At 42.5% G+C, this 24,978-nt stretch overlaps 1 protein-coding gene across 3 annotated transcripts in view; it reads right to left on the bottom strand.

Annotated features, from left to right (window-relative positions):
• Positions 1 to 843: 843 nt before the first annotated feature.
• Positions 844 to 24,978, bottom strand: part of maip1 (matrix AAA peptidase interacting protein 1) — a 41,552-nt gene continuing 17,417 nt past the window's right edge. The window contains exons 4-6 of one of the 3 annotated variants that reach the window (XM_070875942.1): positions 22,416 to 22,566; positions 3,879 to 3,976; positions 844 to 2,468 (exon numbers count right to left, since the gene is read on the bottom strand). In XM_070875942.1, the coding sequence (XP_070732043.1) occupies positions 3,898 to 3,976; positions 22,416 to 22,566 (230 nt within the window). In that variant the 3' untranslated portion in view covers positions 844 to 2,468; positions 3,879 to 3,897. Of the gene's footprint in view, positions 2,469 to 3,878; positions 3,977 to 11,490; positions 12,096 to 22,415; positions 22,567 to 24,978 lie in introns of those variants that run through there. The other 2 variants (XM_070875945.1, XM_070875944.1) reach the window with 2 other exon arrangements.

Here is a 24,978-nt window from a genome sequence, read left to right as displayed (position 1 = left end):
TAAATTTACTAAATAAGTTTAATTTACATTTTCAAAGGCCACATCCATCTCATTTTACAAAAATCAGTATACCAAGCAGGCTTTATGATGTCTTGCTAATTCAGTCTCTCTTTTTGCAAGAACTCAAAAAGATAGTGGCTTCTTTTCTGATAAGTTTACTAATTAAAAGCACATGTTTATTCTCATTAATGATTTTCTTTAAAAAACACATCTTTTGAAATTTTAGAAAACATTGTCAAAAAAAATTGAATCAGTATTTTGTGGTTGTGTTTTCGGAGGTCTATTCTGCTATTTCTGAATGTGGAAAAAACAGAATAGCGGACTCCATCACATGTGCTTCTATACTCTTTGTATTAATACAATCACAGTGAAGCTAGCACCATCAGAAAGCTGTCAGAATTCATTGTTACAAAACCCCCCAAAAATATTTGTTTCAATTCCTAAAAGACAGCTTATTTCAACACTGGATACTAATAGGTTACCTTTCAGCAAAATTGCAAGTTATGGGCAGTTGAGCTTCCACCTTCTCCTTTTAAATTCAGCTGTTTAAATTTCCCAACCCTTTCTGAAAGAGCAGCTTTATCTGATCCTCAACCCTCCTATGCTGCATTTCTACCAGCCACCAGGAAGTGCTCAAGGACAGTGCAGGGTCAGCTTGCTTTTCTCTTACTGTAGAAGTAGCTTCCATATAATTCAGTCAAGAATAGCGACTCATCATAGGCAGAATCGAGGGGGATGTGGTGCAAATGGGGGCAGTGGAGAAATACATCCCAGGGTGCAACAGCAGTTACATTGAGGGAGAGTTCAAGATGAAAACTTAACATTTGATCCCACTCAAAACACTTATTTTTCAAACTTCAATTATCTTTAATATCTTTTGCAAAGTAGACAAGTGTTGAGCATTTACCTTAAACTATGTACAAAAATAAACCCCATGAGAAAGCAGGAATGGGGTACTGAAGTTGCATGTTCAGCCATGAACTCAGTGAATGGCGGTGCAGGCTAGAAGGGCCGAATGGCCTACTCCTGCACCTATTTTCTATGTTTCTATGAAACCAAACCAGTATTTACTAGAAGTACTGCATTCCAAGGGAAGAGGGGATTAGAGCATCAAGGGATCTGCTGTAAACTAGTCACTGCATTTCAAGTACAGTAATCCCTCACTATAACACTCCCATTGGGAGAAATACAAATGCAGTATTAGTGAATGGAAAGGGGTCAATTTGAATCTGCAACCATATAAATAATATATTATAAAAGGGGCACTACATGTACAATTCTTGATTAGGTGAAAAATATATCAAACCATTTTCAGCCAATAAGTGTATTATTACTGTTTAGTTAACAAAGTGGTGAATAAATCTGACCCAAGAGGCCTCCTATTCTATATTTTAGAGAACCCAAGCAGGTACACTTTTAATTCAAACTCTCACTTAGGAGACAGCAGCACAGAATGACTCGCTTAGTCATTTATTTTCTTCCTTAAAAAGGGGCAGAAGAACGTGAAGATGAGGGAGAAGTTAATTTTCCCTCCAATCTTCTCTTGATTCCTTGTAGGAAAATCACTCAGCACCTGTTTACTGCCTCCTTTACATTCCACACTGAACAAGAACTGGACATTTGAGTAGTAAAACACGAACTGGTGACTGTTTAATATGTTAGATGGTGGCAGATCTTGCCTAAAACAAGTCAGTGATGGTGATTGGTTTCACAAGTGCTGCCCAATAAGGGGCTTATTGTAAAGAGAACATTGAGAAAATATTTCTTTGCAGAGGATAATCAACAGCTGGAACAAGTTGCCAGGAAAAGTGGCCAAGAGCAAGACACTGAACTCATTTAAGAAGCAACTAGATGCTGCAAGCGGGAAAATGACAAGAGCTGGTATTCTGGAAGGACGAGATCAAAATAGACCAACAGCCTACTTCATCTAAACCTCTCAGGATAAATCCAACCCGATCAGTGCCAAAAGTAATACTAATTACTTCTTCAAAATGTTCCAGCACATTTATGGCCTGTACATTGTGTACCAAAACTAACTGAATTTGTATCAATAACAACATAGACCACATATTTTACCATGTTTATATCACATATTACAGATACTTTTTTGTGTTGCGTTTCAACTATAACCAGTTGGCAGTCTGACACTGTTAGACTGCCAGAATATCTTCCATCGATTAAAAATATTAAGAAAACAAGTTCTCCGACTGTTCAGCTGTTAAGTACACAGTCTACTGTTAAAAACAGCATTGCAGACCAGAAGGCCCCAGACTGTATGGACGTTGCATTCAGCTGGATGATAGTAGGATGCAATAACTGGTTTTCCATGTGCTAGAAAGAAAAAAAACCATGCGTGGCCCCCATCAGATCACTATCCAGTGGTCCCTGCTGGAAAACTGCATCAGCGGAAAACCGGATCGAACAGCTTACACATGAACACCTCTGAGGTGCTGAAGGGCAGTTATTGCCTGTGGAACCAAAACATGAAGAAGTCAGCAACTTCAGGAGAGAATAATAAAAAGTATGCAAGAATATGTAATATTGAGAATATTAATTCACAATTCATCGTGAACTGCAAATTGTGTGTGGACACTGGCTATTCTCAGACAAGAAAGGACCTAATTAGAAAATAATGAGTTGAACAAAGCGTGAGAGTGCACAGGAAAATGGCAGATGAAATTTAACACAGACAACTGTAAGGTACTGCACAGAGGAAGGAAAAAATAGGCAACAAATATACTCCTTAAAAGGTGTTGAAATAGCTACAGATTAAATTGGAAGAAACCGAGGAGTCTTAGTGGACCGAATGCTAAAAGTGACCAACCTATGCAGAACATCAACTAAAGAGGACAATAAAATGTTGAACTAAATAGCCAAAACAGGGGAATAAAATTGAGGGGAAGTCATTTCTCAGACTGTATAGTGGTCTGGTCAGATGACTACTGCATCCAGCTCTGGTCACGAAGACACAAGGGAGACATTCAAGAACTGGAGGCAGTGCAGAGAGGACTCACAAGGCTGATTTCTAGTGTCAGAGATCTGAGTTACAGGAAAGACTAGTGAAATTGTGTTTTTTCAGTCTCAATAGGAGATGTCCAAGAGATTACTTTACAGAAGTATGGAAAAAGTTAACTCCGGAAAATTAAATGGTTTGACTAGACTCCGAGGCAAGTTTAGAAGCACGATCAGCAGGTTCTTCACATACACACACAAGAAAGGGCCTAATTAGAAAATAATGAGTTGAACAAAACTAAGATGGGTCAATTAGCTTCCTAGATCTGTAATTAGCTTGTAATTTTGCTAGAAATTTTTTTTAAATACTGTATTTGGGTTACTGGAATATAATTTTAACTCATTAACCCCTATTCTACTGCATATTTTACATGGATCCTATAATAAAAAGTACTACCCCCCTCTCCTCACTCCCGCCACCCGATGGCACACCTTTCAGTCATGTCATTTTGTTATAAACAGTGCTTGTCTGCTGCAATTTTGTAGTAGCTAGTGACACTCATTTCTACAAGTTGCAGCAGACAGCCATTATCCAAATCCACTTACGCACTACAAAATATTGCATCTGTCTGTTGAGAACACTGAATAAAAATTATTTGAAGAAATTTCAGAGGGCCACCATACACATGATAAAAAAAAATCAAAGGTTTTGCAATTCCAGAGAGACAAAATCCTCAATTACAGTCTCGATCTATCATTCACAACAGTTACACAGCATAGAAGGTTCCATTCATGCAAGATCAGCATCCAATATGGTGCTTGAATTTTACAAGAGTAACTCCATTAAAAAATAAAACTTCTAAATCAAAAGGGAATCTATCTTGTAGGTCTTTCTTATTGGCTATGAAACACAGTAACATCCTTACAGTAAGATTTTCAGCAGAATTACTCCAATAATTTAAAATGCTGTATGCGTGTAATGGTCCAGTCAGGTTCCACACCTTGTGTAAATTCTCGCCGAAATCTAGAGTTCAGTGAAGAATGAAACATTGGTAAATTTAAAAGGGCATTACAAGAACATGTTCTCATTCCCAGATAGCTTTAAGAATAACTTGAAAAATACTATAAATCTCAATTGTGGAACAAAGTTTCAGTCACAAGTTGCATCAAGGTGAGACACAAGGTCTACATACCAGTAATAAACAAGCACAGAATGAGCCCAGATTATTTTACCCTACCTTCCACCAAATGTTCTACTGTTCTCCCACCAACTTTAACTGGATTATGGTTCCATTAGCTCCAGACACTCTTGTAACTCACCCAAATGTTCACTGTCGTGTATGATCCTCGACAGTGAATAACATTAGGCTATTCAAATTCATGGGGTATCAGCCAAGTATGCTCTTGCCCTTACCCCCTGTACATGCACGTATTCTAGCAGGAGTTACTGAAATGTGGTAAGTGGAAAACCTAAATGAGTTTTCCATGTCTTAGCTCAGGGGTGCTAGTGCCCTCACCACTTCCCAGTTTAGATCAACTCACTCAGATCTGGGACTTTGATGTCCAAGACAGATTACCCACACTTGGCAATACATTGAGTAATCAAGCCATTCCTGGCCATTTTCTATTTACTCCATTATAGAAATTCCTAATCCAACACACAATATTCCACAAAAATTTCATATTAACGATTTGGATTGCTCAGCTCGTTCAAGTGTGCCCATTATCAAATTTCACTGAGACAACATACATTTAGAAATCTACGATTAATTAGATGCCAAAATGGCAGCGATACAAAGATTTGGAAATTGATTTATTCTTTGCTAGATTATATAGATACTCTGGCAAACAATGTTTGTGCCAAAATTGTTCTGCCTTTATCAAAATCCTAAACAAAGTATGGTATGACTGATAGATCCTACACTGGAGGTGTGAATGTTTAAAAATGTATAGAGACATTGAAGTTGAGAACGTGAGAATTGTATAGGGACAGTATAAGCTAACAAAGAATTCATGGAGGAATAGACATGACATCTCAGACTCGAGACTGCGAAATGTTACAACACTAACACGTATTGAAACAAAACCCACAGCTTGCAGAAAAACCTCAAGGTCTTATTAAATCATGTTATTAACCTGAAACATTAACAGAAGGTCTTTGTTTAAAATCAGACCATACTTAGGTCGGCTTATGAGTGGACAAAGGGAAAGAGGGATCAAAAGAGATAGGCTGAACTAGGATGCCACTCTAGCCCTATCTCGTTATCTTTTGCCGAAAATGTATAACCATCGTCCCTTTACAATGTAACGTCACTTTGTCCGTAGGAAGTGGGTGCGTTCGAACAGACTTGCATTCCTTCTGTCTGATAAAGTCCCCGATCGGGATTTGCTTTTTAAATAAAAGCTTGCTTTGTTTAAAGCACAAACGGTATTCGTTTCAGTAATTTTGCTGAACCAGATTGAGGTAAAAGAATCTAGAAATCAACATTTGGTGTCAGAAGTGGGATCTCAACGGACGACTGCCGAAAACTTGCGAATTAGACGAGGGGAAAGTGGCCACTGGAGTGAGTATGATTTCAATACTGCTCCAGTTTCCCCCGGTTTCAAAAGTCTGAGGAAAGTTTAGCCACTCGCTGGTTCTCAGGTAGTGTCTGAACGAGATCCAGGACAATCTGGTGAATACCTTTCAAACTTAGAATAGGGAAATTGCGCGGTGACGCAAACCAAGCGGCGACTTGGAAAGATAGGTTAGAATTGCGCGGTGACGCAAACCAAGCGGCGACTTGGAAAGAGTAGATCCGTGCGGCGACACGGAAAGTAGGGATAGTTAGAGCTAGATAGGGATAGATGATCAATCATGGATCCAAAAATTAATAGGAAAGAAAAGAGACTCTTGTGAACGTCTGTTTAAATGAGAAATGCTTCTGTGATTTTTACTGTAAAAAAAAAAGCCGGGGAGTTGTGGTTTGTTTTATCTCCACCTACTTTTTCAAACAGAATGAAAGTTTTTTTTAACCCTTCGTAGTGTTGTCCTGTATGTGGGAAGTTTAAGAGTGTGAACCTTATTGAATATTCGGATGATAAGTTACGGAGCCAGGAAATGCACAAAGGATAAGTCTGTTGAGTTAAAAAAAAAAGAAAAAATTACATGGTCCCGGTGGTTTAAAAAAAAGGATTTAACATGCTCACTTACTTGTCAAAAGAAAACATTCAGAGAAGGCACAGCAAAACAACTGAGATGGATTCAAAAGGATTCAAAAAATATTATATTAAATAACACGACCTTGAGGCTGGAACAATTGAGAAAACAAAAAGCAGTCCACAGCCTACATGCCAGACTTCTCTCTAGTTATGGAAAAGACAAAAAAAAGTAACGTACTAAATAGGTGCTGAAAGAAAAAAAAATGTTCTGAGATTTTAAATTATGAGAAAAATTCCACTGCAGTCTAAAAAAATCACTCCTGTCCAGTTGGCAGAAAAACTCCATTAAATTAGGGCTTTCATTGACAGGAGGAGGACATATTAAAAACCGTAGACGTCTTAAAGAAAGAATGCACGCACAAGAAACGTACTCAGAGTTCCACTGGGACCTCTGAGAAAGGTATCGATAGACTACTAGTTAAAATGGCTGGTTTTGCATTGACCGAGGCTGATGACGAAATTGAATTTCAGTAAACAAATGTGTGGTCTCGTTTTAAATCAATTAAAAAAATATCTTTGGCAAGTACTTGAATAAGAAGTTAAAAAATGCTGCCTTTCCTGATGAAAAGATTTTTTTTTCAGATGGTTACGTGAAGTCACGTAATGACATCAGGTCTTCTTACAAACCTGTAAAGGAGTTAACCCTTTCCATTGAAAGCCATTTCATACTGAATTTTGGATTTCTTAATAGAAAAAAGACTCACCTAACAGAGGAATGGTGCAATAGTCAGAATAAAAATAAAAACAGAACTAGCTTATGTAATAATACTTGCCTGATACAATAAAGAAATAGATACTCAAACAAAACAAATTGAAGAGTTAAAAGGCTAAGATAAATAAGCTGAAAGGGATCCACAAACCCAACTTAACCCTGACCTCCGATTTCACGGAGTGACCTCGACATGCATGGATATAATGCAGAATCAAGGGACCTGTGGGCCCTGGTAAAGCAAACCCTGAGCCCAACTGAGCATGCCCGATTTCTAACTCACCTAGGACGTGCTACTCATGATGCATTGTTGGTTGCTCACCCTAACGATGTCCAGGATCACCTAAACGCTATCTTTAATGCTCTCACCACGACCCTTCAGAAGCCCATCAGTATGGCCGCAGTATTAGAAACTAAACCCAAACGAGAAGAAACTGCCGATGAATTCATGGAAAGATTTATTGAAATATACGGAAGTCAATCAGGAGATAATGCCTTCAGGGCAGGAGAGGATTCTCCTCAATTCTGCTCTATCCTACTTCAGTGCCTGCCCTATTCGGTTGCTCACGCTATCCGGACAAATAATTGGGCAGATAATAGTAAAGCCCAGATGGAAAGGGCGGTTAAATATTATTGGCAGGAAAAGAGAGAGGGGGGAGGTGCGCACCCAACCCGGGTCAAGACTGAATACGTGACTAGAAAGGAAGAGCCGCCTCGGGTGGAAGGACCAAAACCCGACCCAAGGGGATACCAGATGGAACCGCAGTATTGCGTGCAGGGTTGGGTGGATAAACAGGGATACGGTTATATCAAACACCCAAATGGCCCGGGCCCTGCTAATTACGGACCGCCCTACTGTCCCCGGCCTGGTATGGGAAGAGGTCGGGGCTGGGAAAGACGAGATGGATGCTTTATTTGTGGGCAAGAAGGACATTGGAATAGAAATTGTCCCTCCCGTCAGCACGAAAAAGGAAGAGGAGGAAGAGGAGGGGGGCAAGGGGGGAGAGGACGGGGATCTTACACTAACTTCTCCCAGAACAACCTCTTTGGCCAACCGTCCCCAGATTCGTATTGACTACGCAGGGACCCTCCCCGGATGACGAATCGATGATATTGTTAAAAATTTGGAATGAGTGGCAACCCTTCTTGATAGATACGGGAGCCTTCATGTCTTCTGTACAATCAAAGCTTAAACTACCCGCCTTCACTGAAACACGGACTGTCAGGATTCCTGGGACAAGTCTCTACATTCCCGGTGTCAGAACCGGTTAAAATAGGTTACCAGGAAGAATCGGGGAACATCGATTTGTTATCACAACCAATCTGGACTGTAACTTGATGGCTAGAGACCTCCTCTGCAAATTCCAGTTGCATTTGGAGTGTGGAGATGATGGGATTATTGTAAAACAGGGAACCCTTAAGCGGCAGTATACCACTAGAACCCCTCAGTGGTGGTCTCTGGACCTGCCGCAGGCACCCTATCACGTGACCCTAGCATACGATCCCAGTGGAAATGGGAAGACCTCTTCACTCCAGCAATCGATGTCCCCCATGCTCAGAGGCAGAGCAAAACCTCACCTTTGCTTGGGCCAGGCACCAGAGAACAGATCAGTGCTGCACCTGAGGCACAGACCATCCATCACGACTGCGTGGCAATGATCCGACTGGAACGATCTAAAAATACCTTCCCAGCTCCAGTGGCAGGACTCCTGGGGAAGATGATCAATTTCATAGTACCCTTCCAGTGGTTGTGGCAGAATCGCGGGAGAGAAGGATCAAGGCAGTTGACCGCGAGGACAGAGGCAAGATGGTGTTCCTGCTGCGAGGGGCAGCGTGGTTGAAAAAAGAGCCCCACCACGCTAAAGATTTGGAAGTTATGGTGCGCCAGGCTATAGACGAGGCTGACCCTACCAGCCGGGATGTACAAATTGTAAAACATGGCCGAACAGTCCAATTCCACGGGGACCCCGAGAAGGTCTTAACGACTCTGCAGCATCATACTGGCTCTGGCATACCTGACTATGTGGATCCTCGTGTGTGGGCAGAGGACCCCTCCCAAGTGGGTTATACTCCCATTGATCCGATTGAGATCCCAGTGCAGGGCAATGTGGACTGGCCCTCTATCCGACAGAACCCACTGAAATCACAGGCAATCTTAAACTGACCTTTCGGCATTGTACTGCAATTAATCCGGCCTGTTTTCTTACTGAGCCACCCCAAGATGAGGAAGAACCCAGTCATGATTGTTTATCTTTAATTTAAGAGGCCACATCAGTCAGGGAAGATTTAGTTGATGTACCAATGGAAGATCCAGACTGTATTATGTATGTTGATGGAAGTTCTTCTATTAATCCAGAAGGTACACGAATCTCAGGATACGCCATAGTAAAACAGGAGAATCAGGTCTTGGAATCTGCCGCTTTTGAAACCGCCTATTCTGCCCAACAAGCTGAACTATTCGCCCTCACTCGAGCCTGTATCTTGGCCAAAGATCTCAAAGTCAATATCTATACCGACTCTAGGTATGCCTTTGGGGTGGCCCATGATTTCGGACAATTATGGAAAAATAGGGGATTCCTAACCTCACAGGGGAATGAGATATCCCATAAGCAACTAGTATCTGATTTGTTGCAAGCCCTCATGCTCCCCAAGCACATTGCCGTTGTTAAATGTACCGCCCACACCACCGGAAAATCCCCGGTTGATATAGGGAACCACTGTGCTGACAAAGAGGCTAAACAGGCCTCTTGTGACCAACAGATGGTAGTGCCCAAAATGATGAGTCAGACTAAAAATCCTGCGAAGGATAAGTTAGCCTCGGAAAAACCAATGCCAACCATCCAAGATGTTATAAAAGCACAGGAGGACTCTCCTGAAAAAGATAAACTGTTGTGGAAATATTATGCATGTACTTATGACAATGTTTCTAAACTCTGGACCACTCCCGCGGAACAGACTTGCATGTCTGACGAGTTGGCTCTATGGGTTGATTGTATGCATTTTGCTACTCATTGTGGAGCAAGAACCACGAGTGATACACTTTTGGCTACTTGGTGGCACCCTAGACTCCAGGCGCTCGCCCAGAACATCAGTAGTCGTGGCCTGGTTTGCCAGCAACATAATCCAGGGAAGGGAGTCCCCTGTGATTGGGGTAAAACGCCCCTACCTGAAGGTCCTTTTGAGACATTTCAGTTAGACTACATTGAGTTGCAAAAAGTTCAGTGTTACAAATATGTGTTAGTAATAGTAGATGTGTTTAGCAGATGGATTGAAGCCTACCCTAACCTGGACAATAAGGCTCAAACTGTTGTTAAGGTGTTAGAGGGAAATTGTTCCTAGATCTCAGCTCGACTGATGACCACCTATGTTCTTTCTCTGACTCAGGCTCTGCAACTAGCTCACAACCAGGTTCAAGATGCTCACCTCGACCTCCCAGTTTTACCCGAATTGTCCCTCGTGGCACCAGGGAAGTATGGATTCGGAAGGGATTAGAGCCACAATGGGAGGGGCCTTTTCAGGTGTTACTCACTACCCCCACTGCAGCCAAGGTTGAGGGGAAGGGTGCCTGGGTTCACCTGCACCACTGCAAGCTCACCACCCTCTAACGAACCTATTTTACTGGTTATTCTAATTCCTGTTTCTGTTCCAGACTTCCTCTTCTCCATAGCTGAACAAGGCCGTTGGCATCCTAATTGGAACGTGGACCAGTTTGAACTTTTACCCTTAGTGATAGACAGCCAGCTACACCGACGGTGATCTAAGAAGAGAGACGGGAGAACCGAACTCTTTTAATCAGCAAAATAATTGGACTATTTATCTGAATGCTGAGCCATAAGATGAAACTGTCTGTATGCCACAGTCTGTATAATAGTGTTGATATATGACAGTTTCGGCGCATGGGAGGGGAGACAGAGACGAGAGCTCCATGTAAACACCTTTTTGTACATGTCTTATGTTTATGCGCAAAATGGGAACTTTTCTTGATGTTGGGTGTGTTCACATTCCCTATACATTCCAAAAGGGGGAATTCCTTTGCGCCCCGTTCCACTAACCCTAACTGAGACTGTCAGATGGATTCAGAGCCAAACTATCATGAGAGGAGGGGGGCCAATACAATACTGCTGAAGCTCTGGAGGGCATCACAGCTGAAATGGTAGCAATAAGGACCGTAGCATTACAAAACCGAATGGCCCTCAATTACCTGTTAGCTGAGAAAGGGGGAACGTGTGCCCTGATAGGATCTGAATGTTGCACTTACATTCCTGACAGTTCAGAAAATAACCAATCTCGCTGATCACATAAGAAGGGAGGTGAAGAAGTTATCCACACCAGCAGAAGGATCGAGCTGGTTTGATTGGCTATCAGATGGATCTTGGAGATCCTATCTAATTGTTGGTTGCCTTAACCTTTGTTGTAAAGTAATGATGGCAAGGTTAGCAAACCCTCTTATGGTCAAGGGCTCCTGAGTTATGATCCAACGAACTAAAGAACTACTCGACACTAACAACAATATGATTCAGGAAATAAGAGTGTGAACGGATGAATGCGATACTCCTAGAATGATCCTAAGTGTTATCATGGAATGATAAAAGGGGGGGAATGTGAATGTTTAAAAATGTAGAGAGACATTGAAGTTGAGAACGTGGGAATTGTATAGGGACAGTATAAGCTAACAAAGAATTCATGGAGGAATAGACATGACATCTCAGACTCGAGACTGCGAAATGTTACAACATAAACACGTATTGAAACAAAACCCACAGCTTGCAGAAAAACCTCAAGGTCTTATTAAATCATGTTATTAACCTGAAACATTAACAGAAGGTCTTTGTTTAAAATCAGACCATACTTAGGTCGGCTTATGAGTGGACAAAGGGAAAGAGGGATCAAAAGATATAGGCTGAACTAGGATGTCACTCTAGCCCTATCTTGTTATCTTTTGCCGAAAATGTATAGCCATCGTGCCTTTACAATGCAACGTCACTTTGTCCGTAGGAAGTTCGAACAGACTTGCATTCCTTCTGTCTGATAAGGTCCCCAATCGGGATTTGTTTTTTAAATAAAAGCTTGCTTTGTTTAAAGCACAAACGGTATTCGTTTCAGTAATTTTGCTGAACCAGATTGAGGTAAAAGAATCCAGAAGGTACATAGTAATATTTATTTCTTCCAGCAGAATTGCTTAATGCTTCAATGCCGTTTTCCCTTCTGCTCATCAAGGTGAAGGATGTTCATTCTAGGGAAGGTAACATTTTTTTATTTCAAGCACCAATTGTCAGCATCAACTATTTGCAAGTATAGCACAGCTTGATATAGAGCAAAACTCTCTCTACTGTGCCCCAACCCCAGAAAGGCATCCGTTACCAATTCCCATAATATACATTTATGACCAGACTCTTGCTGAGGCTGCTAATTACTGGCAGATTTGTGCGGTGGGCCCATACAAATTGGGAACTAGATTTAGATTGCCCAAACTTATAGGATCATTACAAGCAGCAGGCAAATGAGACTTCCAACCCATCAGTTTGAGCTGGATTTGAGCCCAATTGAAGGGCACCACGTTCTTTCTTGCTTTCGAGTTGTTCTTGTGAACTTTTCTATGCTCTTCCACTGTCTGCAACTGAAGGGCATCATAGTAAGTGGCTCAAGACCAGAATACACTCGCCCAAGTCAAGTCTGTTTGACAGGTAAGAGCATAAGAAATAGTAGAACAGTTGTGCCTTTGAGCCTGCTCCGCCATTCAATAAAATCATGACTTATCTGATAACTCAACTCCACTTTCCCACCCTATCCCCATATCCCTTGATTCCCTTAGTATCCAAAACTATCAATTTCTGTCTTGAATATACTAAACAACTGAGCATTCACAGCACTCTGGGGTAGAGAATTCCAAAAATTCATAACACTTTGCGTGAAGAAATTTCTCATCAGTCTTAAATGGCCGACCATTATTCAGAGTCTGTAACCTCTAGTTCTAGATTCCCCAGCCAGGGGAAACATCCTCCCAGCATTAACCCCGTCAAGCCCCTTAAAAATGTTATATGTTTCTCCTCTCATTCTTCTAAACTCTAGGGAATATAGCCCTAGTCTACTCAATTGCTCCTCATAGGACAATCCTCTCATCCCAAGAATCCGTCTAGTGAACCTTCGTTGTACTCCCTCCAAGACAACTATATCCTTCATTAGGTAACGAGTCTCTGGGGGAGAAATTGTGGTCATTTGCGCCTCTCGTTAGCACTCCGGGGGCGCTATCGTGACACAAATGACATTGCGACGGGCGCGGCGGCGCTAACGACTCCCGTTAAATTCGGTGGGAGTTTAGTGGTGGCTCTACGGTGTTATAAGAACATAACAAACAGGAGCAGGAGTCGGCCATTTGGCTCCTTGAACCTGCTCCGCCATTCAATAAGATCATGGCTGATCTCACCATGGACTCAGCTCCACTTCCTTGCCCGCTCCCCATAACCCTTTACTCCCTTAATCGGTCAAAAATCTGTCCATCTCCGCTTTAAATATATTCAATGACCCAGCCTCCACAGCTCTCTGGGGCAGAGAATTCCATGGATTTACAACCCTCAAAAGAAATTTCTCCTCATCTCAGTTTTAAATAGGTGGCCGCTTATTTCACGACAATGTCCCCTAGTTTTAGTTTCCCCTATGAGTGGAAATATCCTCTCTGCATGTCGAGCCCCCACATTATCTTATACGTTTTAATAAGATCAACTCTCATTCCTCTGAACTCCAATGTGTATAGACCCAATCTTTCCTCATAAGTCAACCCCCTCATCTCTGGAATCAACCTAGTGAACCTTCTCTGAACAGCTTCCAATGCAAGTATATCCTTCTGTAAATTCCCTGTACAATTGTAGGAGGACTTCTCTGCTTTTATACTCTATCCCCCTTGCAATAAAGGCAACATTCCATTTGGCTTCCTACTTACTTGCTGTACCGATATACTAATTTTGTATTCCATGCACAAGGAACCCCAGGTCTCTCTGTACTGCAACACTTTGCAATTTTTCTCCATTTAAATTATAATTTGCTTTTCTATTATTTCTGCTAAAGTGGATAACCTCACATTTTCCCATATTATACTCCATCTTCCAAACTTTTCCAAACCACACTTAACCTGTATATGTCTTTTTGTAGATTTTTTCTGTCCTCCTCACAATTTGCTTTCCCACCCATCTTTGTATCAGCAACAAACTTGGCTACATTACACTTGGTCCCTTCATCCCAGTCATTAATATAGATTGTAAATAGTTGAGGACCCAGCACTGATCCCAGCGGCAGCCCACTAGTCACTGTTTGCCAACCGGAAAATGACCCATTTATCCAGACTCTCTGTTTTCTGTTAGTTAACCAATCCTCTATCCATGCTAATATATTACCCCCAACCCAGTGAGCTTTTATCTTGTGCAGTAACCTGTTGTGGCACCTTATCGAATGCCTTCTGGAAATCCAAATATACCACATCCACTGGTTCCCCCTTATCCACCCTGCTCGTTACATCCTCAAAGAACTCCAGCAAATTTGTCACACATGATTTCCCCTTCATAAAACCATGCTGACTCTCCTTGATTGAAATCATGCTTTTCCAAATGTCCCTCTACTGCTTCCTTAATAATGGACTCTAGCATTTTCCCAACGACAGACGTTAGGCTAACTAGTCTATAGTTTCCTGCTTTTTGTCTGCCTCCTTTTTTTAAATAGGGGCGTTACATTTGCGGTTTTCCAATCTGCTGGGACCGCCCCAGAATGCAGGGCATTTTGGTAGATTACAACCAACGCATCCACTGCAGCCACTTCTTTCAAGACCCTACAACGTAAGCCATCAGGTCCAGGGGAGTTTTGTGCCTTTTGTACCTAGTACTACTTCATTAGCGATAGTGATTGTATTAAGTTCCTCCCTACCTATAGCCCCTTGATTATCCACTATTGGGATGTTTTTCGTGTCTTCTACCGTGAAGACCGATACAAAATATTTGTTCGTGGGGTCGGTGCCACGAGTGCCGGGCTGTTCGCGTGGCACTCCTGCTTCCCGGTGGTCCAGGTAGGTGCAGTACCAATATGCAGAGTATGTAGCTTCGGCCCTACCCTTAAGATCAGGGAAGAGTATCATCATCATAGGCAGTCCCTCAGAATCGACGAAGACTTGCTTGCACTCTTAAAATGAGTCCTTCGGTGGCTGAACAGCCCAATACGAGAACCACAGTCCCTGTCACAGGTGGGACAGATAGTCGTTGTGGGAAAGGGTGGGTGACACAGGTTTGCCGCACACTCTTTCCGCTGCCTGCGCTTGATTTCTGCATGCTCTCAGCGATGAGACTCGAGGTGCTCAGCACCTTCCCGGATGCACTTCCTCCACTTAGGGCAGTCTTTGGCCAGGGATTCCCAGGTGTCAGTGGGGATGTTGCACTTTATCAGGAGGCTTTGAGGATGTCCTTGTAACGTTTCCTCTGCCCATCTTTGGCTCGTATGCAGTGAAGGAGTTCAGAGTAGAGCACTTGCTTTGGGAGTCGCATGTCTGGCATGAGGACAATGTGGCCTGCCCAGTGGAGCTGATCAAGTGTGGTCAGTGCTTCAATGCTGGGGATGTTGGCCTGGTCGAGGACGCTAATGTTGGTGCGTCTGTCCTCCCAGGGGATTTGTAGGACCTTGCAAAGACATCGTTGGTGGTATTTCTTCAGCGACTTGAGGTGTCTACTGTACATGGTCCATGTCTCAACCATACAGGAGGGCAGGTATTACTACAGCCCTGTAGACCATGAGCTTGGTGGCAGTTGAGGGCCTGGTCTTCAAACACTCTTTTCCTCAGGTGGCCGAAGGCTGTACTGGAGGTGGTGTTGAATCTCGTCATCAATATCTGCTCTTGTTGATGAGGCTCCCGAGTTATGGGAAATGGTCCACTTTGTTCAGGGCCACGCCATAGATCTTGATGACTTGGGGTAGTGGGGGGGGGGGGGGGGGAAAAGAGAGCAGTGCTGTGCGGCGAGGACAAGCTGGTGGAGGACCTTTGTCTTACTGATGTTTAGCGTAAGGTCCATGCTTTTGTACGCCTCAGTTAATACGCCAACTACGCCCTGGAGTTCAGCCTCTATATACGCAGACGCAGGTGTCATCCATGTACTGTAGCTCGATGACAGAGGTTGGGATGATCTTGGACCAGGCCTGGAGATGACGAACGTTGAACTGGTTCCCACTGGTTCTGTAGTTTAGTTCTACTCCAGCGGGGAGCTTGGTGACTGCTCAGGGAAGAGCACCCCGTACGCGGCAGCACTACAGGGTGCTGCTGAGCCGTGTGCCCCGCTCCCACCCCAGAAAGGAAGTGGAGCGCTTGATCTAGTGCTCCACTTTCTTTCCGGGGTGGTAACCCCAATTTATCACGAGGCGCAAGACTTCTGCGCCTGGCACAAAGTCTCGCGCCTCGCCAGTGTTACTGCCTCCAAACGGGATGGTACCGAATTTCTTGGCCCAAAACTTTACACAGTACTTCAGGTGTGATCTCACCAAGGCCCTATATAATTGCATGCAAGACTTCTTTACTCTTATACTCCAATCCTTTTGTAATAATGGCCATAGATACAGAGAAAATAGGTGGAGTAGGCCATTCGGCCCTTCGAGCCTGCATCACCATTCAATATCATGGCTGATCATTCACCTCAGTACCCCTTTCCTGCCTTCTCCCTATACCCCTTGATCCCTTTAGCCATAAGGGCCATATCCAACTCTCTCTTGAAAATATCTAATGAACTGGCATCAACAACTCTCTGCGGAAGAGAATTCCACAGATTAATAACTGAGTGAAGAAGTTTCTCCTCATCTCGGTCCTAAATGGCTTATCCCTTATCCTTAGACTGTGACCCCTGGTTCTGGACACCCCCAACATCGGGAACATTCTTCCTGCATCTAATCTGTCCAGTCCTGTCATAATTTTATATGTTTCTATGAGATCCCCTCTCATTCTTCTAAACTCCAGTGAATACAGGCCCAGTCGATCCAGTCTCTCCTCATATATCAGTCCTGCCATCCCGGGCATCAGTCTGGTGAACTTTTGCTGCACTCCCTCAATAGCAAGAACGTTCTTCCTCAGATTAGGAGACCAAAACTGAACACAATATTCCAGGTGAGGCCTCACTAAGGCCCTGTACAGCTGCAGCAAGACCTCTCTGCTCCTATAGTCAAATCCCCTTGCTATGAAGGCCAACATGCCATTTGCCGCCTTCACTGCCTGCTGTACCTGCATGCCAACCTTCAATGACTGATGTACCATGACACCCAGGTCTCGTCACACCTCCCCTTTTCCTAATCTGCAGCCAGATAATATTCTGCCTTCATGTTTTTGCCACCAAAGTAGATAACCTCACATTTATCCACATTATACTGCATTTTCCCACTCACCGAACCTATCCAAGTCACCCTGCAGCCTCTTAGCATCCTCCTCACAGCTCACACCGCCACCCAGCTTAGTGTCATCTGCAAACTTGGAGATATTACTCTCAGTTCCTTCATCTAAATCATTGATGAATATTGTAAATATCTGGGGTCCCAGTACTGAGCCCTGCGGCACCCCACTAGCCACTGCCTGCCATTCTGAAAAGGACCCATTTATCCCGACTCTCTGCTTCCTGTCTGCCAACCAGTTCTCTATCCACGTCAATACATTACCCCCAATACCATGTGCTTTAATTTTGCACCCCAATCTCTTGTGCGGGACCTTATCAAAAGCCTTTTGAAAGTCCAAAAAAACCACATCCACTGGTTCTCCCGTGTCCACTCTGCTAGTTACATCCTCAAAAAATTCTCGAAGATTTGTCGAGCATGATTTCCCTTTCATAAATCCATGCTAACTTGGACCGATCCTGTCACTGCTTTCCAAATGCGCTGCTATTTCATCTTTAATAATTGATTTCAACATTTTCCCCACTACTGATGTCAGGCTAACCGGTCTATAATTTCCCCGTTTTCTCTCTCACTCCTTTTTTAAAAAGTGGTGTTACATTAGCTACCCTCCAGTCCATAGGAACTGATCCAGAGTCGATAGACTGTTGGAAAATGATCACTAATGCATCCACTATTTCTAGGGCCACTTCCTTAAGTACTCTGGTCCTGGGAATTTATCGGCCTTCAATCCCATCAATTTCCCTAACACAATTTCCCACCTAATAAGGATATCCTTCAGTTCCTCCTTCTCACTAGATCCACTGTCCCCGAGTACATTCGGAAGGTTATTTGTGTCTTCCCTCGTGAAGACAGAACCAAAGTATTTCTTCAATTCGTATGCCATTTCTTTGTTCCCCATTATAAATTCAGCTGATTCTGACTGCAAGGGATCTACGTTTGTCTTCACTAATCTTCTCCTCTTCACGTATCTATAGAAGCTTTTGCAGTCAGTATTTATGTTCCCAGCAAGCTTCCTCTCATACTCTATATTCCCCCTCCTAATTAAACCCTTTGTCCTCCTCTGCTGAATTCTAAATTTCTCCCAGCCCTCAGGTTTGCTGCTTTTTCTGGCCAATTTATATGCCTCTTCCTTGGATTTAACACTATCCCTAATTTCCCTTGTTAGCCATAGTTGAGCCACCTTTCCCGTTTTATTTTTACTCCAGACAGGGATGTACAATTGTTAGAAGTTCATCCATGTGATTTTTAAATGTTTGCCATTGCCGATCCACCGTCAACCCTTTAAGTATCTTTCGCCAGTCTATTCTAGCCAATTCACATCTCATACCATCAAAGTTACCTTTCCTTAAGTTCAGGACCCTAGTCTCGGAATTAACTGTGTCACTCTCCATCTTAATAAAGAATTCTACCATATTATGGTCACTCTTCCCCAAGGGGCCTCGTACAACAAGACTGCTAATTAGTCCTTTCTCATTACACATCATCCAGTCGAGGATGGCCAGCCCTCTAGTTGGTTCTTCAACATATTGGTCTAGAAAACCATCTCTAATACACTCCAGGAAATCCTCCTCCATCATAATGCTACGAGCTTGGTTAGCTCAATCTATATGTAGATTAAAGTCGCCCACGATAACTGCTGTACCTTTATTGCACGCATCCCTCATTTCTTCTTTGATGCTGTCCCCAATCTCACTGTTTGGTGGTCTGTCCACAATTCCCACTAGCGTTTTCTGCCCTTTGGTATTCCGCAGCTCTACCCATACAGATTCCACATCATCCAAGCTAATGTCCTTCCTTACTATCTTCTTTAACCAGCAACGATACCCCACCTCATTTTCCTTTCTGTCTATCCTTCCTAAATGTTGAATATCCCTGGATGTTGAGTTCCCAGCCTTGGTCATCCTGGAGCCATGTCTCCGTGATGCCAATTATATCATATTCATTAATTGCTGCCTGTGCAGTTAATTCGTCCACCTTATTATGAATACTGCTCGCATTGAGGCACAGAGCCTTCAGGCTTGTCTTTTTAACACACTTTGTCCCTTTAGACTTTTGCTGTCATGTGGCCCGTTTTGATTTTTGCCTTGCATTTCTCTGCCCTCCACTTTTATTCTTTCTATCTTTTGCTTCTGCCCCCATTTTACTTCCCTCCGTCTCTCTACATAGGTTCCCATCCCCCTGCCAAATTAGTTTAACCCCTCCCCAACAGCACTAGCAAACACTCCCCCCTCGGACATTGGTTCCGTCCGGTTTGTACTGGTCCCACCTCCCCCAGAACCGGTTTCAATGTCCCAGGAATTTGAATCCCTCCCTACTGCACCACTCCTCAAGCCACGTATTCATCTTAGCTATCCTGCAATTCCCACTCTGACTAGCACGTGGCACTGGTAGCAATCCTGAGATTACTACCTTTGAGGTCCTGCTTTTTAATTTAACTCCTAGCTCCCTAAATTCAGCTTGTAGGACCTCATCCCATTTTTTACCTATATTGTTAGTACCTATATGCACCACGACAACTGGATGTTCACCCTCTCCCTCCAAAATGTCCTGCAGCCGCTCCGAGACATCCTTGACCCTTGCACCAGGGAGGCAACATACCATCCTGGAGTCTTGATTGCGGCCACAGAAACGCTTATCTATTCCCCTTACAATAGAATCCCCTACCCTATAGCTCTCCCACTCTTCTTCCTGCCCTCCTGTGCAGCAGAGCCACCCATGGTGCCATGAACTTGGCTGCAGCTGCCTTGCTATATCCCACTAGTTACGGCCGGTCAACCTGAAAATGCCTGTTTTCTGTCCATTAACTAATCCTCAATCTATGCTAATATATTACCCCCAATCCCATGAGCCCTAATTTTGTGTAATATCGTCTCTGTGCGGCAATTTATCGAATGCTTTATGAAAATCCAAATACATTACATCCTCTGGTTCTCCCCGATCTACCCTGATAGTTATAACCTCAAAGATTTGTCAAACATGATTTCACTTTCATAATATGATTGGCAGAGTCAACACGGATTTCCTTGATACCATATCCGTAATAATAGATTCTAGCTTTTCCCGACTACTGATGTTAGGCTAACTGACCTATAGTTCAGTTTTCTCTCCCCCTCCTTTCTTGAATAGCAAGGGGTTATATTTGCAACCTTCCAATCCGTAGGGACCATTCTGAAATCTAGAGAAGTATAGAAGGTGAAAACCTATGCATACATCTCTTTTTAAAACCCTAGTATGTAGGCCATCAGGTCCAGACGAATTGTTGACTTTTAGTACCATTAATTTCCACAGTATCTTTTGTTTACTGTACTAATTTCTTTAAGTTGCTCATTCTCACTAGAGTCTTGGTTCCCCACTATTTCCAGAATGTTTTGCGTTTCGTCTACGGTGAAACAGATACCAAGTATTTGTTTAATGTCTCTGCTATTTCCTTATATCCCATTATAATTTCTCCTGTCTCAGACTCTAAGGGGCACATGTTTACGGTCACTAATCTCTTCCTTTTTACATATTTATAGAAGTTTTTACAATCTGTTTTAATGTCTCTTGCTAGTTTACTCTCATTCTATTGTCTCCCTCCCAATTTCCTGATCATCCTTTGCTGAATTCTAAAATCCTCAGGCTTACTACGCTTTTTGGCCACATTATAAGCCTCTTCCTTTAAGCTAATATTATCTTTAACTTCTCTTGTTAGCTACGGTAGGACCATTTTTCCCGTGGGGTTCGTATTTCTTAAGGGAATGTATATTTGTTGCAAATTATGAATTCTTTCTTTAAATGTTTGCCATTGCTTTTCTACTGTCATATTTTTTAATCTAGTTACCCAATCTACCTTAGCCAACTCACCCCTCAGTTTGCTTTGCTCAGATTTAAGACCTTAGTTTCAGATTTAACTAAATCACACTCAAACTCAATATAAAATTCCATCAAATGATGATCACTCTTCCTTAGACGCTCCTTTACTATAAGGTTATTAATTAATTCTGTCTCATTGTACAATCAATACTAGACCTAAAATAGCCTGTTCCCTTGTTGGTTCCTCGACATACTAATCTAGAAAACTATTTGAATGCATTCCATAAACTCGTCCTCCACAATATTATTGCAAATTTGGTTTGCCCAGTCTAGCTGAAGATTAAAGTCCCCCATGATTACTATATTAGCCTGGTTACATGCACCTATAATTGCCTGATTTATACTCTGCCTAACACAACTACTTTTAGGGGGACAGGCTATAAACTACTCCCACCAATGTTTTCTACCCCTCGTTATTTCTTAGCTCCACCCAAATTGATTATACATCATGCAGCTCTGGCAACTGAATATCTATAGCCTTCGGTTGAGAGTCAAATGCACAACAGCTGTGCTTCTCAATCATTAGGCTTTAATATTTCAGTATTTGAGATGTGAACTCATATCAAATCAAACTGTCAACACATTTAAGACAAATTAAATTAGACATCAAAAGTACTGTGATAGCACTGATTTATGTATCTGGTCTTATTCACTTCTAAGACACCCTTTAGAGTGGTTTCAATTCATAGGAGTACAGAACAGGAGGCCATTCGGCCCATCAAGTCTGTGCCGGCTCTTTCGAAGAGCAATCCAGTTAGTCCCACTCTTTCCCCATATTCCTAGCTTTTTTTATTCCATGCCTCTATTTCTAAAGCCCAAGATCCCATATGCTTTATTAATTGCTTTGTTAACCTGTCCTGCCACCTTCAAAGATTTGTTCTGCCCTTTGTAGGTCATCGATAGGCCAGTTCTGTCAGAGTGCTGTCAGAAATCTTGCTGCAACTCTCCAGGCGTTTAAGAGAAGTTGACTTGCTCTAAAACTTGCCCTCCGTGATTCAAAATTTCCACTTAACAGCCAAGAGATGAGATCAGAAATGTGTTACATTGAGAAATAATGAGGCCAAATCCATGTTCCACCCAGTCCCTGGTGCAGTGAGGTGGCAAAGCCAATTGGCTGCAGAACACCACCACCAGCCAAACCTGCTGTTCTGATTAAATGTGGGCAGAGTTAGTTAATTGTAGTGTTTCTCTGTACCGTTACTTACCACAAGGAACAATAAGTGGCATATGCCCTTAATACAACTCCCAACTAAGCAATAGGACATTGCAGTACAAACAGAAAGTCAGTTACAAAACTTACTCATAACTTGCTGTGAGAAGGCGTTTGCTGTCTTTGCTGCTTTCATCACCAAAGACTACCTGAAATACTTTAGTTCCTTCAGGGGTCTCATCAGGAAGATCAACATCAGTCAGGTACCAGTAACGCATTATGATACTGACAAATTTTCTACCTGTTGAGATGACAACATTTAATGGACAGCACCTTCTAATGCATCAAAAAACTTTTCTGCAGTAAAACAAAATCCCTAATTAAGAGAAATTAGAACTAGAAAATCTATTAACAAAAATAAAGCACAGTAACAGATCCTGAGCAAGACCCTGGAAACAGTTTTACTCCAACACACCTCATATTTCATCTGGAGGTACCACCACTTGGCTTCCAATTTTTCCACTCACTAGCATCAGCATAACCAATAACAATTGCCACTTAGTAAACTGCCAGATGATTTTCCCCTTTACACAACTGTGGTACTAGTGTGCAAGGTTAAGGCAAGCAGGTTTAATTTCTGCTACAATGGTTCAACAGAGGCTCTGTCCAACTTTCTGAGGCCTCTACACAACCTACTTTATATGGGTATCAGCCTTCAAAGATGACTTTTTCATCTGATTTTTGTGGGGGGTTTTTTAAGTTGCAAAAAAAAAAATTGAACTGCATAATATTTTCTCCAGTACATTCAGTAGTAAATCAGTTTCTGCTTGCCAAGAGAAAAATTATATTAATACTATTTCTCAAATCTAAACTTACTGCTTGAGCCAAATTAAAAAAACATTTTTTTCAAGTTTAATTGAACATGGAGCCAATAGGTCTTCAGTTAACAACCTAATAAGTGACGCTGAATGAATGTCCAAATCTAGTATATAATTAAATGCTACATCATTTAACACTAAAACTGCACCAAACATTAAGCAAATACCTGTACAGCTGAACTGGTCATTATGTTAAATTACTAAATCTGATGCTTAAGGTAACAGTACTTTCATCACCCTTGCATCTATTCTGAAAGGAATTCTCTGCATATGGGACATGAAATATCCAGTAGCAATTCGGTCTCAGTTCTGATTAGATCACAACCTTTGGGAGTAAAGCTCAAGAAAATTTCCACGTCAATAGAACCAAATGATTAAAGCACTGCCAGATGTTTACTATTCTTTACACAGACTGAATATTTTTTTGTTTGCAATTGTTTCCTTATGTTGGCTCTTTTGATAACTAAAGTTAAGAGAACAGAAATCTTCACATCATTAGGCAGTGCAAGTCTCAACTTCATCAGCAAGTGACCCCACAATCAAGGCCACTCTGCCTTTGGCCCGATTCTGGCATACAGACTGGTTACAATGGAAAACCACAACGTTGCACGTATATAGCACCTTAGGTGTCAGCATGGCATGGTGGAAGTACTCGCGTCCAAGTCAGAAGGTTGTGGGTGCAGTGCTGAGGAAGTACTGTACCAGAGATGCCGTCTGTCAGATGATACATTAAACCGAGCCTCATCTGTCCACTCAGGTGGACATGAAAGATGCTATGCCACCATTTGAAGACAGCAGGGGAGTTCTTCCAATGTCCTCGTCAACATTTATCCCTCCCCAACCTTACTGTACAGATCATCTGCTTATTTATCTAATTGCCCTTTGTGCGACCTTTGCCTACATAAAAGCAGTGACAACATTTCCAGAGAACTTAATTGGTTGAAAAGCACTTTAGGACAGCCTTAAGCTGCGAAAGGTGCTATATAAAATTCAGGTTCTCTTTCCTTTCTTTAACTTAATAAAACGTCCCAAAAGCACTTGAGTTGGTGAGAAAAAAAAATGACTGTATAGTTGCAGCGGTGGGAGGAAGACTACGGGCAGTGACGAAAGGCAAATTTTAAAGTGGCTTTTTAAAGGAGGGGAGAGAGCCAGCAAGGTGGAGCAGTTTAAGGAAAACTATCCAGACTGTCGGGCTGAGCTGGCAGCAGGAAAAGCTCTGTCACAGAATGGTGGTTGCAATGTAAAGGAAGCCAGAGATCAGAGCATGGGACATAGAGCTGAAGGATTGCAAAAGTGGGAAGAGTGATGGTCTTGAAGTGTCTTTGAACTGATGTGCTGAGAGATGGGGAGCCAGTGAAGGTTGGAGAGAGCAGGGGGTGTGGGTAAAGATGACTTAGTGCAGGATAGTATTCATGTGGTGGACGGTTGGACAAGTTGCAATTTGTGAATGGCAGAATTCATGTGGCCAGAAAGCTGAGCATAGCAATGGAGTATGAGTCCGAAGGTGGTGAAAATGTGGTTATGGATTTCAACAGCTGCATGGTATTGATGGTGGGCAGGGTGGAGGGGTGGGGGGTGGGGTTGAAGTTCAGTTTACAACCTCAAGGACAAGGAAAGGGAGGCATAATAATACTTTAGATAATCGAGCCAGATCTGGCAATGGACAAAAAAAGCCAATAAATTGCCAGGTGTATTCCAAATGCCAACCCTTAGAAATTAAGGGTACAAAGTGGTACCTGTTCCTTGGGAAGGTAAGAGTGGTGGGAGACAGCAAAAGGTAGTTGGAGAGGATGAGTACATCAAAGGCAGAAGCAAAGCAGTTGTTCAGTGAGTCC

This window comes from Pristiophorus japonicus, chromosome 3 (genome assembly GCF_044704955.1).
Source record: "Pristiophorus japonicus isolate sPriJap1 chromosome 3, sPriJap1.hap1, whole genome shotgun sequence".
Classification (NCBI taxonomy): Eukaryota; Metazoa; Chordata; class Chondrichthyes; family Pristiophoridae; genus Pristiophorus; species Pristiophorus japonicus.
Note: the sequence above shows the minus strand (reverse complement) of the source record. Positions and strands in the feature narration are given on the sequence as shown.